General features: G+C 40.1%; 1 protein-coding gene across 2 annotated transcripts in view; it reads left to right on the plus strand.

Moving 5' to 3' along the window:
- Positions 1-13266, plus strand: part of CCDC146 (coiled-coil domain containing 146) — a 143665-nt gene that overhangs the window by 129380 nt on the left and 1019 nt on the right. For both annotated transcript variants that reach the window (XM_081147162.1, XM_081147163.1), the window contains 3 exons: positions 2001-2129; positions 8630-8767; positions 11826-12074. In XM_081147162.1, coding sequence (XP_081003288.1) covers positions 2001-2129; positions 8630-8767; positions 11826-12074 — 516 coding nt within the window. The remainder of the gene's footprint in view (positions 1-2000; positions 2130-8629; positions 8768-11825; positions 12075-13266) is intronic.

The following is a 13266-nucleotide window of genomic DNA, read 5'->3' on the forward strand; positions in this document are numbered from 1 at the left end:
GTCTCACTTCATTTTACAGAACAATGTGGCTCTCCAGCTCTTTCCCAAAACATAGTTTCAGGGCCATCTTTGCCCACTAAACTATCAAGATGCCCAGCAGAACAAAAGAACTAAATTCAATAAGGTCCACAAAGAAAAATTCACTCTCTATTATGTAAGCATTTTATTTGAGCTAATTGCAAATCAATAACTCTATTAATGAATAAAATTAGTTGTTCTTAAAATATATATACTTGGCATTTCATTATATAGAACCACTTATCCAGTGTGATATATTAATTCAGTTTACCCAAGAGGAAATATTATGCATTTAGTGATAGTGTGCACTGCCTAATGTGAGCCTTTACCATTCTGACTGCATAAGAATTGAGACATATGGATTATGTATTATATCAGTTGCCTGTTCTACCAGAGTTAGTTCTAAACTTAAAAACAGTTGAATAGAAAGTTTCCCATTAGTCTCCACACTTCACTTAATTATTTGTCTACTCAGCACTAACTACGTGGGCCCTTTGAAAGGACGTGGTGTGAAATTTCGAGCTTCAGGCAAGCCATTTCTGTACCCTGCCTTACAGGGCCGGTCCCCTGTCATAGCCCCTTATTTGTTCAAGCTGCTGTGTTTTGTGTTTTTTACAGTCTTTCCATTTTTTGCATCATTTTTGGAATTCTCTTAAGGTTTGCATTTTTGCAGCTGTTTGAAATAGTTTTTAATCATCCAACAGTTTAATCCAAGGATTATCATGAGTCATATATTCCTGGTGCTTGCAATAAGAGGTCCTTTGTAGGAATCTTGGAAGTCACATGAACTTGGATGCAAGAACACCATTTTATATAGAAAAAGTGAACAGTTTTTCCTCAATGGCCCAGGGGAAATAAGATCAATCAAGGCACCACTGGATAAGCAAGTACAATATTTTTGCTTCCTATTTAATTTCTCATTTTAGAAAAGGAAACATTGTGTTGTTAGTAATAAATACAACAAATGCTTGATTACATATGGATGTATACTTTAACTCCATATTGAGAGCAATTAAGAAGTGTGGAGAGAGGGGAAGAAAAATAAAAAATTATTTATGTCACTATTTAAAATTATTTTTGTCAGGAATAGGAGCATAAATTAAAAAATTTTTACTCTACCTGTATCACCTTGGACATGTAAAGTTCTTGAAATATGTTATCTCATTTAAATGGATCAACACCTTGAAATTAGGCCTTATCTTCCAATTTGACAGTTGAGAAAACTGGTTTAGAGAAAATAAATGGTTTCCCTGAAATTATGCAGGTATTCAGTAAAGCTAAAAATGTTGACTCTTGGTTCTCACCATGTTCCACATCTCTCCCAATAAAACAAAAACTCAGTGTGGCTGCCACTTCTATTTGGCAGTGGCCATATTTCTTCATCTACCTCCAGTCTCATTAATTCAACAAGTACAGTTGATATATAAGACATTATATTGGGTGTTTAGCAAAAAATATATAAATAGTTCAGTCTGTTCCTCACAGACTGCACATTGTACTGGCCTAGTAATTAACTTCATTCTTCTTTGGGAAGCCATTAAGCCTATTGCCAGCAAAGGGTTTAAAACTTTAGTCTATTATGCTCTATATTTTGTATGTTGTCTACCTTGGCCTCTGTAACAACTTTCAATAAAGACATCAAGTCTGTACAGTTTGAGTTCTGCAGCCACACAACATCCCATGAGTATAACACGAAATGGGAAATAACAAAGGACTGGTTGTAAAGCCAGCTTTTTCTTTGATGACTCAGCAGTCATTGCTTTCTTTGTAGGGTCAGTTACAGACATCATCCCCATGGCACCATAAATGAGCAGAAACATTGCTCAACCCCAAGTCCCAGCTGATTGGGTTTTAAGAATTGTCTTCCACTTTTGCCTGTCTCAGTCCTACTCAAAGACACTAAAGACCTTTGGCTATGTGATTTTAAAATTTATGAGCAAGAGAGTTAGTTTTAAAGTTAATGTTTCTTTCTTGTTTAATAGTTTTCACAGTGTATAGACAGAATAAAAAACCTGGAGAAACGGTTTATAAATCCTGAGGGTAAAAACAGAACCCGCTTCCTTCCAGGAAAAGATATGACTAAAGAAGAAATGATCAAAAAATTAGATTCGGTAAATATTCTTTCTTTCTAATTTATTTATTGAATTTATTGGGGTGACATTGATTAATAAAATTATATAGGTTTCAAGTGTACAGTTCTATAATATACCATCAGTATATTGTATTATGTATTCACCACCCCAAGTCAAGTCTCCTTCCATCACCATTTATGTCCCATCTTGGTCCTGATCATAAGGGAAATGCTTGTAGTTTTTGCCCATTGAGTATGATATTGGCTGTGGATTTGTCATATATGGCCTTAGTTACATTGAGGTATGTTCCCTCTATTTCCACTTTGCAGAGAGTTTTATTATAAATGGGTGCTGGATTTTTATCAAACGCTTTTACTGCATCTATTGATATGATCATATGTTTTTTAGCCTTCATTTTGTTTATGTGATGTATCACATTTATTGATTTGCAGATATTGTATCAACATTGCATCCCAGGAATAAATCCCACTTGATCATGCTATATGATCTTCTTAATGTATTTCTGGTTCTACTTTGCTAATATTTTGTGGAAGAATTTAGTATCTATGTTCCTCAGGGATATTGGCATATAATTTTCTTTCTTTGTAGTATTTTTTTCTGGTTTTGGAATTAGGCTAATGCTGGCCTCTTAAAATGAGCTTGGGAGTCTTCCCTCCTTTTGAATTTTTTTAGGAATAGTTATTTTCATTTGCTTGTTTTTAATTTATCTTTATTGTTGAAAGTGTTACAGATGTTCCCTTTTTTCCCCATTGACCCCTTCAACCCTGCATCCACCCCCCCACCACAGGCCTTCACCACACTATTGTCTGTGTCCATGGGTTATGCATACATGCATATAAATTCTTTGGTTAATCGGTCCCCATTCACCCACCCACCACTGCCTTCCCTCTGAGATTCATCAGTGTGTCCCATGCTTCTATTTCACTGAATCTATTTTGTTCATCAGTTTATTATGTTCCTTATATTCCACATATAAGTGAGATCATGTGATATTTGTCTTTTTCTGCCTGGCTTATTTCACTTACCATAATATTCTCCAGGTCCATCCATGCAGTGCCAGACTGTAAGAGATCCTTCTTCTTTACAGCTGCATAGTATTCCATGGTGCAAATATCCGACAGCTTTTTTATCCACTCATCTACTGATGGGCACTTGGGCTGTTTCCAGATCTTAGCTATTATAAATTGTGCTGCTATGAACATAGGGGTGCATATAGTCTTTCTGATTGGTGTTTCAGGATTCTTAAGATATATTAGGAATAGTTTGAGAAGTATAGGTATTAGTTCTTCTTTGAAAGTTTGGTAAAATTCACCCATCAAGCCATCTGGTCCAAAACTTTTGTTTGTCAGGAGTTTTTTTTATTACCGTTTCAATTCCACGGGTTGTAGTCCATCTATTCAGATTCTCTGGTTTTTTCTGATTCAGTTTCAGAAGATTGTATGTTTCTGGGAATTTATCCATTTCTTCCAGATTGCCCAATTTGTTGGCATATCGTTGTTTGTAATATTTTCTTACAATCATTTGTAGGTATTTCTTTAGTGTCAGTTGTTACTTCTCTTTCATTTCTGATTATGCTTATTTGGGTCTATTCTCTTTTTTTCTTGATGAGTCTAGTTAAAAGTTTGTCAATCTTATTTATCTTTTCAAAGGAACATCTCTTGGTTTCATAGATCTTTTTTATTGTTTTGTTAAGACTCATTTACTTCTGCTCTGATCTTTATTATATTCTTTCTTCTCACTTTCGGCTTTTGTATATTGTTGTTTTTTCTAGTTCCTTTAAATGTAAAGTCAGATTGTTTGAGATTTTTCTTACTTCTTGAGGTATTCCTTAATGCTATTAATTTCCCTCTTAGGACTGCTTTCACTGTGTTTCACAGATTTGGGGTTGTTGTGTCCTCATATTCATTTGTGTTAAGGTATCTTTTTAAAAAATCCTCACCCAACGATAAGTTTTTATTGATTTTTAGAGAGAGGGAGAGAGAGAGGGAGAGAGAGAGAGAAACATTGATCTGAGAAACAGACATCAATCAGTTGTCTCCTGTACACACCTCGAATGGGGATCAAACTTGTAACCTTTTGGCATACAGGACAATGCTCCAACCAACAGACCCATCCAGCCAGGACTCAAGCTATCTTTTGATTTTTTTTTCTTGATTTTATTGTTAACTCATTCGTTGTTTAGTAACAAGTTATTTAACCTCCATGTCGTTGTGTGTTTTTCAGTTTTTTTCTTGTGATTTATTCTAGTTTCATACCATTATAGTCAGAGAAGATGCTTGATTTGGTTTCAGTCTTCTTGAATTTATCGAGGCTTGTTTTGTGTCCTAACATGTGATCTATGCTAGAAAATGTTATATGTGCACTTGAAAAGAATGTATATTCTGCTGCTTTGGGGTGAAATGCTTTAAAGATATCTACTAAATCCATCTAATCTAGTGTGTCATTTAAGGCCTCTACTTCCTTGTTGATTTTCTGTCTGGAAGATCTATTCATTGATATCAGTGGGGTGTTAAAATCCCCTACTATGACTGTATTACTATTGATGGAAATCTTATGTCCATCAAGATTTGACTTACATATTTAGGTGCTCTTGTGTTGGGTGCATAAATATTTATAAGTGTTATATCCTCTTGCTGGATTGCTCCTTTTATCATTATGTAGTATCCTTTTTTGTCTCTTATTATAGCTTTTGTTCTAAAGTCTATTTTGTCTGATAAAAGTATTGCTGCCCCAACTTTTTTTTTTCCACTTCCATTTGCATGAAATATCTTTTTCCATCCCTTTACTTTTAGTCTGTGTGTATCTTTTGTTCTAACATGGGTCTCTTGTAGACAGCATATATATGGATCTTGTTTTCTTATCCATTCCACTATCGTCTGTTATTTGAGCATTAATCCATTTACATTTAAAGTGATTATTCTTTTAACTATGTTCCTCTGTTTTTCTTCTTCTCCTCCTCCTCCTCATCATAGTCATCTTCCTTCTTCTCCTCCTCTTCCTCCTCCTACTCCTCTTTCTTCTTCTTTTCTTCTTAAAGAAGGCCCTTTAACATTTCTTATAATGTTGGTATTGTGGTAATAAACTCCTTTAGCTTTTTCTTGTCTGGGAAGCTCTTTATTTCTCCTTGAATTTTAAATGATAGCCTTGGTAGATAAAGTGGTCTTGGTTGTAGGTCCTTGATTTTCATCATTTTGAATATTTCATTCCAATGCCTTCTGGCCTGAAATGTTCCTGTTGAGAATCAGCTGTCAGTCTTATGGGAGCTCCCTTGTAGGTAACTGTCTCTCTCTCTTGCTGCCCTTAAGATTCTCTCTTTGTCTTTAACATTCGTCATTTTAATTATGATGTGTCTTGTTGTGGGCCTCTTTGGGTTCATCTTGTTTGGAACTCTGCACTTCCTGGACTTATGTGTCTTTTTTCTTTGCCAGGTCAGGGAAATTTTTAGTCATTATTTCTTCAAATAGGTTCTGGATCCCTTGTTCTCTCTCTTCTCCTTCTGGTACTCCTATCATGAGGATGTTGTTATGCTTCATGTTGTCCCAGAGGTCCCTTAGATTTTCCTCATTTTTAAAAAATTCTTTTTTCTTTTTCCTGCTCTGATTGGGTGTTTTCTGCTACCTTGTCTTTCAAATCACTGATTTGATCCTCTGCTTCATCCAACCTACTTTTATTTCTTCTAGTGCATTCTTCATTTTAGATATAATATTCTTCATTTCTGACTGGTTCTGTTTTATGTTTTCTATGTTCTTTTTCATGCTGTTGGGGTTATCACTAAGTTTGTTGAGCTTCCTGATAACCATTTCTTTAAATTCTATATCTAATAAATTGCATGCCTCCATTTTATTTAGCTCTTTTTCTGGATATTTCTTCTGTTCTTTTATTTGGGGCATGTTTGGCTGCCTCTTTGTCTTTGTTTCTATGTGTTAGGTAGATCTGCTATGACTTCCAGTCTTGGTAGGGTGACCTTATGTAGTAGGTATCCTATGGGACCCAGTGGTGTAATCTCCTTGATCACCTGAGCTGGGTACTCTAGGAATGTCTCTTGTGTGGGTTATGTGGGCCCTCCTATTGTAATTGAATCTTGATTGCTATTGGCCTGTTCATGCATGGGGTCAACCATCAGGTTGGCTGACTGTGAGAATCAAACCTGATCAGAGTGTACAAGCTGTTGTGCAGGTGCCGACCACATGAAGCTGAATTTGCCTCATCAGGGTCTGGTGCCTGCCAAGATCTCCCTTTGTATATGCTGCTTGTGAAGGTATATGGGTCCCGCTCTGATATTGTCTGGAGCTGACCTCTAGGTGTGTTGGTTCTGGGGCTGCTTGGGAGGTACTCTGGTGCAGGTCCAAGTCAGACGCTACCTGGGACTGACCTGGGCAACCTGTTTAGAGATCATAAGCTATCCAGTTTGTAGCTGCCTCTGCTGAGCCTGGGTGTGCATGAGAAGGAGCAAACTGCACATCAAGGCTGGTTTTTTCCAGCATTGGGCCCAGGGAAACATCAGCAAAAGTCCCAAGGACCTTTGCCTGCCTCTGCCTGCCAGCTGCTTGTTAGGGTCAATCACTAAATGAGCCTCTGGCAGTACTTGAGTAGCATGAAGTAGGTTCTCAGTGAGTAACCAGGTAAGGGTTAGTGGCATTGGCCAGATTGATAAAGGTTCAGTCTTGGTGGTGTTGGGTCTAAGGCCACTTAGCAAATGTCCCAGAGTATACCAAGTCTTGCTACCATATGCTGGGTGCTCACACACCTCTGTGGTGGTATGGGGTCTCAGGGAGTCATCAGGGTAAGGCCTGCAGAATTTATCAGGCCCAAACAGACCAAGATTTGGCTGTGTGGAGGGAAGGCTTTATACCAGTCAGGCATGTGAGGTAACAATGTCCCCCATCCTAGAGCTACACAATTAAGTCTGTTCCAGATTCTTCCCAGAGTCTGATCTCAGCAGGGTAGGGCCACCAGGAGTTGGTATGGTAGGGTTAGTGGATTTCCTGTGATGGGGAGATACTGGTCAGGCTTGGGGGAAGGTAGGGAGAGTCACCCTCAACCCAGAGCTACACAACTCAGTCTGTCCCATATTCTGCCCAGCTCTCAGCAGGGCAGAGCCACCAGGAGTCAGTAGGATGGGGCCACCAGGAGCCTGGCTAGTGGGGCTAGTGGATCTCCCATGAAGAGAAGGAACCAGTCGGGTTCACAGGAAAGTAAGAGGAATGGCCCCTACCCCAAAATCACAGAACTCAGTCACTGACACCCCCTGAGCCTGCCCAGACCTCTACAACCCGACCAGGCCCAGGTATCTGACCCCTCAGCAGGGCACAAGCTTCACAGGGCAGGGTGGCAGGGACACCAGAGAGTGGGGCTATTGCATTCCCCCAGGCTGATGCCTTATGGAGGGGAGTGCTCCACCCAAGAAAGATGGCCTCCGCAGTGTGGGAAAGGAACTCAGCTCAGCTGGTGGCTGTCCCTTCAGCTCTCTCCCCAGAGCCACTCCAGTTTCTCCTCACATGACTCTAGTTCACTCTGCCCTCTCTCTGCTGGAGCCCAGGGTCAGTGTCTGTGAATAAGATTTTGTGTGTTGGCCCTTTAAGAGGGCTCCTGGGTTTCTAGGAGACTCCTGTCTCTCCATGGCAATCAGAATTCCTGCTGATTTTCACAGCCAGATGTTATGTGAGTGCCTCTTCTCAGCTCTGTGCTCTGGACTGAGGAGTCTGGTGTGGGGTTGAGACCCCATGCTTCTCAGCGAGAGACCCCCACAGCTAAGATATGCCTCCAGAATTTCAGCTGCCGCCCATGGAAGTAGAGCCAGCCCTTTTTGCATGTCTGCCCTTTCTACTACCCTTGATGTGGCTCCTTATAAATCCTTGGTTATAAGACTTCTCTTCAGCTAGTCTTCAGTTGGTTATTCAGTTTGATTGTTCTATAATTGTTCTCTCAGTTTTGTCCCGGGAGAAAGTGAGTGTACCTTTTAGTTACTCCACCGCCACCTTGGATTCCCAAATATTATTTCTTAAAATAGCATCTATTTGCTCGTTGCTATTCAGTGTCACAGATATCTGGACTAGTGTTTCATATTGTGTGGACATATTTATCCCTCATTACTCTAGCCACTAATATAGCCCTTTCATTGCAATCTAGTAACAAAACCTAAGCTTGACTTTAAATATTGCCAAAAGGGGTAAAAATTGAGTGGTTTCAAGATGCCCACCTTTTTATCATAGCCCAGAGGAAAAACTTTGGCATCTTGAAGAGATTAATTTGTCTTCCTTATGAGAACATATCAGAGGAAGGGCAATAGAAGGTAGGTGGAGGTGAGAGGGACATTCTCTACCGTGGGGAGGAAGAATTCCCAGAGCTGTTGGGAGGCAGTTGTGGCAGGGGAGGTGATGACGTAGCTCAGCTCTAAAAACCTTCTAGAGGTTTTGTAGCAACTACAAAAGCAATGTGTCTTCATTAAGGAGGGGAAGAAGTTTTTGACTTGCATGACCTTTTTTCCCCTTTCCTATTGCAATTATTTTCAACTGTAGCTGGAACTACAGCTGGCCAAGAAGGAGGAGCAGTTACTGGAAAAGGACTTCATCTATGAACAGGTCTCCCGGCTCATGGACAGGATCTGCAGCAAAACTCAGGCCAGCAAGGAGGACACACTGCTCTTGGCCAAGAAGGTCTGTCTAAGACTCTTTTCTCTTCTGCCCTCACTGCTCTATTGCGGTTCATTTTCCACAGACTGCTTTACTCATGGAGCAGAGCACTGGAGAATTAGGCTTTGTGACAGAGAAACATAAAGATGCAGAATTAAAAATGTAAAGATGACTCTTAGAGAATTGTTCAAAGTAAGTTCCAATCTTGTTCCCTGAGTGAATTCACATTATAGTGGCAAAACCTAAGCTTTTAAATGGCAGTATGCAAGTTTCACTTAACTGGCCACCTTCTCAAATATGACAGTTATTATCTTTATATTCCATGTGCCAAGTTAAATCCTTTTTAGTTCCTTGTGATTGGAAGGCTTCAGTTAAACAGCGGTCTTGCATGGGAACTGCATGGGAACTCAGCCAGAACCCAGAAATGGAAAGGGACCATTAAAGACAAGTCACACAAACATGGGCCTATTAGACCATGGGGCGGAGTCACCAGTAGGCCCCACTAATGAGGACAGGCCAGTAACACAGAGCTTCCTAATTGCATAAACTTAAGATACTGTAATAGGAGTGCTGATTCAAAGCTACAGGGACAGACTGGGACTGCTAGCAAGTACCTTGAAAGGAGCAGACAGCAGGATGGAGGTTGGTGATTGTGACGTAGGGTGGTCAGAGGATCGCCTGGCCTCGGTGGCCCCCTGGGGCATCCCACTGTGACAGCACAGGGATCTTAGCAGTACTTAGGTGCCATGTGCTCCCCCTCATGCTAGACATGGGGGCAGACAGAGGGAAGGAGCACACTGTTCATAGTGCCAAGTCAGTGAGACAGATGGGAAAATAGGTCATGGTAACACCCATACCTGACTGTGGGCTCCAGAGGGCGATGACTGTTCCTGGTTCTTCTTAGTTTCCCCAAAGCCTAGTGTGTACTAAACTCCGGAACAGTTACTGAGTAGTAAATGTCTATCCCTTTGTAAAAACAGTTTTGGCCCACTAAACAAAGAGGAAATTACTAAGTCTCAAGCCACCTGTGTCACTTATCTGGCTTTTACACTTCACTATGATAACTTACACTGGCAGATAGTCAGTGCAGCGGTGCTTGTGCAGTTCACAACTTTACCTCATAAAGAATGGTAAGACTTGTTAGGCTCATGAACTCTGCCTGAATTAGCATGTCCAATGTTTCTTTAAATGTTGCTTTCCTTCCTTTTGAAAAATGAACTTCCTTTTCTTTAAAGAAGGTCAGTGTTTGCTGAAGGCTGGCTTGTCAAAGCTGATGGCAGCTTCTCCTGAAGCCAACAGTACTGCTGGAGAAACGCTGAAAGTGCCAGGAGGGTCCTAGTGTAACTGAGTTCTGGCCCAGTGATTTATCTGCCTTTTCCTTCCCCCACTGCCCACGTTCCCTCTGTATTTTTTTTTTTTTCATTTAAAATTATAATTTCCTCATAGTACCCAGGACTTGGAGGTAGAAATGTGTTCAGATCTCAGACACTAGCAAATGACCTTGATAAAGGTACATAAATGACTGTAAAACTGTTTCCTGATCCATGAAATGGGTGTGATATCAGCTAAAGTTGTTGCAAGCATTACATAGTCAAGAAGAAGTAGCCTAGTTTTTTGTGGGTTCTCAACAAGAATGCATGCCACCTCAAGGCTCTCATCTTTCCTAAGTAGCTTATGGCTCATCTTCCAAGTTTTCCAAATGAACAGAAAATGGAAAATCTCAGCAAAGACTTAGAGCAACCCAGAATAATACCATCCTTTTTTTGATTTATAGAGGATGTTGGCTAGTTAAACATACACACACACTCAAGTGTGTGGTGACTGATTAATTAATGAAATTAGAAAGGATATTGACTCACCCCTGAAACTTTAAATGGTAGCCTTTGATTCAGTGTATATTCCCTTAAGGAGACAAAGTGTGTACATAATAATCAGTCACTACATTTTCCAAGGCAGGCAGATCACCAGCAGCAACATTCCTCTAAGATAGACCAGTGTGTGCTCTGTTAGGAGAAGAGAGTGTTTCGAGGACTGAAGGGTTAAAATAGACTAATAATTTACTCATTCCTTCACTTAACAACCATTCGATTTTAATTTTGCTTGCTGCTGCCTATGTTCAAGCACCACTCTGGACACTGGGGATATGATGAATAAAACAGATAGGCCTTGTCCTCAAGAAGAGCACATTCTTGGGGGGTGGCAGACTACAGCCGAATAGCCAAGCACATACATATGTAATACGATGGCGTCGGTGGAACAGGATATAGATTAAAAATAAAGCAAGGTAATATGACAGTGTTGGCAGATGGGAGGAGTCACCACTCAGGGACCCGCCGTGGCTACGGCCACATGGAAAGGTTGTGCCATGGGCCAGAGAGCTTAGAGGAACCACCAACTCTACTTTTACTTCTTTTTGGTCTTTTAAAATCAGTTATTCCACTAAGTCCTATCTTTTAATTCTTTGATGATAAATACCTGACGTGAAATGGTAAACACACACACAACCAGTACATTTCATTTCAAATTATTGTCCAGATTTTCCCCAGTTCAGCTCATGCTTGCTTATGACCTAATAATTATGCATCCCCAAAATTATGATCAATAATACAAACATGTTGAGGTGTGATATTTCCATTAACAATAATTTCAGATGCAGGACCTCTGCTGATCACCTTATATAATTAAAGAGTAACTTTTAAATATAGTTTTGTTCTACTAGATTTTTTTTCACTGGATAAGTGACAAATTAATAACATGGCAAAATTAGGCCAGAACTTAGACATCAAGAACATTCTATTCCCCTCTCCTTATCACCTAACTATTCCCCTCAATGCTTTCCACCTGGACATCTGGTAACTCGATAAACATATCTCTTTCTTTTCCCTTTTTGTCATTTACACAGCTAGGGTGTTGGGCTCAATCTCTGAAGTTTCCTCCAATTCTTATTTTCTATAAATTTCCACTTAGACTCTTTCCTTCAGGCAAGAATCCCTCCCACATTATAAAGAGCCAGCAGCCTGCCATATTCTTCAGTTTTCATGGAATGTATACATAGGCTAAGCCTTCGGCTCTTTAATTCTAGATGAATGGCTACCAGAAAAAGATCAAAGATGCAACTGAAAAACTGATGGCGCTTGTTGCTGAGCTGTCCATGAAACAAGCTCTGACTATTGAGCTACAAAAGGAAGTCAAGGAGAAAGAAGACTTCATCTTCTCTTGCAATTCCAGGATAGAAAAGGGTCTGCCACTCAATAAAGAGATTGAGAAAGAATGGTTGAAGGTACTTCGTGATGAAGAAATGTATGCCTTGGCCATTGCTGAAAAGTCTCAGGTACTTTTAAGCTTCATATTGCATTTGTAAAGTGCCAGGAAGGGATGTTTTCAAGGGTTTCAACCCTCCCAAAATATATAAAAAATTTCCCACTCTACCTATAGTCCAAATAGTGAGAAGAAAGCTTTGGGATTTTTTAAAGATATTATGTAGGCAAATCCAAGTACAATAGTCCAAAGCACCATAATATTCTCTGGAGAACACTTGGCAAGCACCAAGTTCCACCCCACAATCTCATGTCCTGGCTGGTATGGCTGAACACCATAAACCCCACTGGCATGGCAATGACCAGGCTGGCTTTGATTTTATCTGTAGGTCTCCAATCTCTGTCCTTGCACCCCTGCTCAAACCACACCTTACTCTTCCATGTCTATCTGCTACGGCCATCACAGCATAGTGTGAGGCCTCCAGCATATTAAGGTTGTTACAGCCTTTGCAGACTCTGCACTTGGTGTGCATCCTTGGCCTCAATGCCATCCCTTTTTTCTCCTGCCACTGGCCTAAGTCTAGGTCTATCACTCATTCCATCTGCACATTGGGTGCCCAGTTGTTCTGCTGAAACCCATGACCTTTCAGTATTCTTAGAACGGAATTAGGTATCTCTTTCTAAGGAGACTACATCTTGGGGACCTACAATCCACTCTCAAACTTTCAAGTAGACATCCTCAAAAAGATCACTATTCATTAACTAGCCCAAGAAAAAGGTGCATTCCAAACACATATTAAGAATATCTGAGAACTGTCTGATTTGTAATTCCCACACTGCCTGGGACTTTTTTCTAGAGCTTCAGATTTTACCTATGGCGTCCGGCATCATTTACCTGTCTCCGTTATTTAAAATTCTTTTTAATACTGTGAGAGAATCCTCTATTTTCTAGAAGCACAGGCAGAATCTTGAGGACCTTGAGTCTCAAGGCGAGCTCTGGCCACTTCTGTCCTCTGGTTCTCCCTTCTTCCTTCTTTCCCTTTCTAACATTTGTTCACCAATGACTTACCAAAGGGAATAGATTGTCCTACCTCTTGTCAAAAACAAACCATGGAAGTAATTAGTATTTAAGGAAAGATACTAAGGTTGGGATACAATGAAACTTAGAACCCACCAACCAGTTTATGATAAACCATAAACCCCAGAATGGCATGATGCTTGAGAACATGGGTCATTCCAGTGTGATGCAACATGTGAGAGTGTGTG

The sequence above is a fragment of the Miniopterus schreibersii genome (assembly GCF_964146895.1).
Source record: "Miniopterus schreibersii genome assembly, chromosome: 9".
Lineage (NCBI taxonomy): Eukaryota > Metazoa > Chordata > Mammalia > Chiroptera > Miniopteridae > Miniopterus > Miniopterus schreibersii.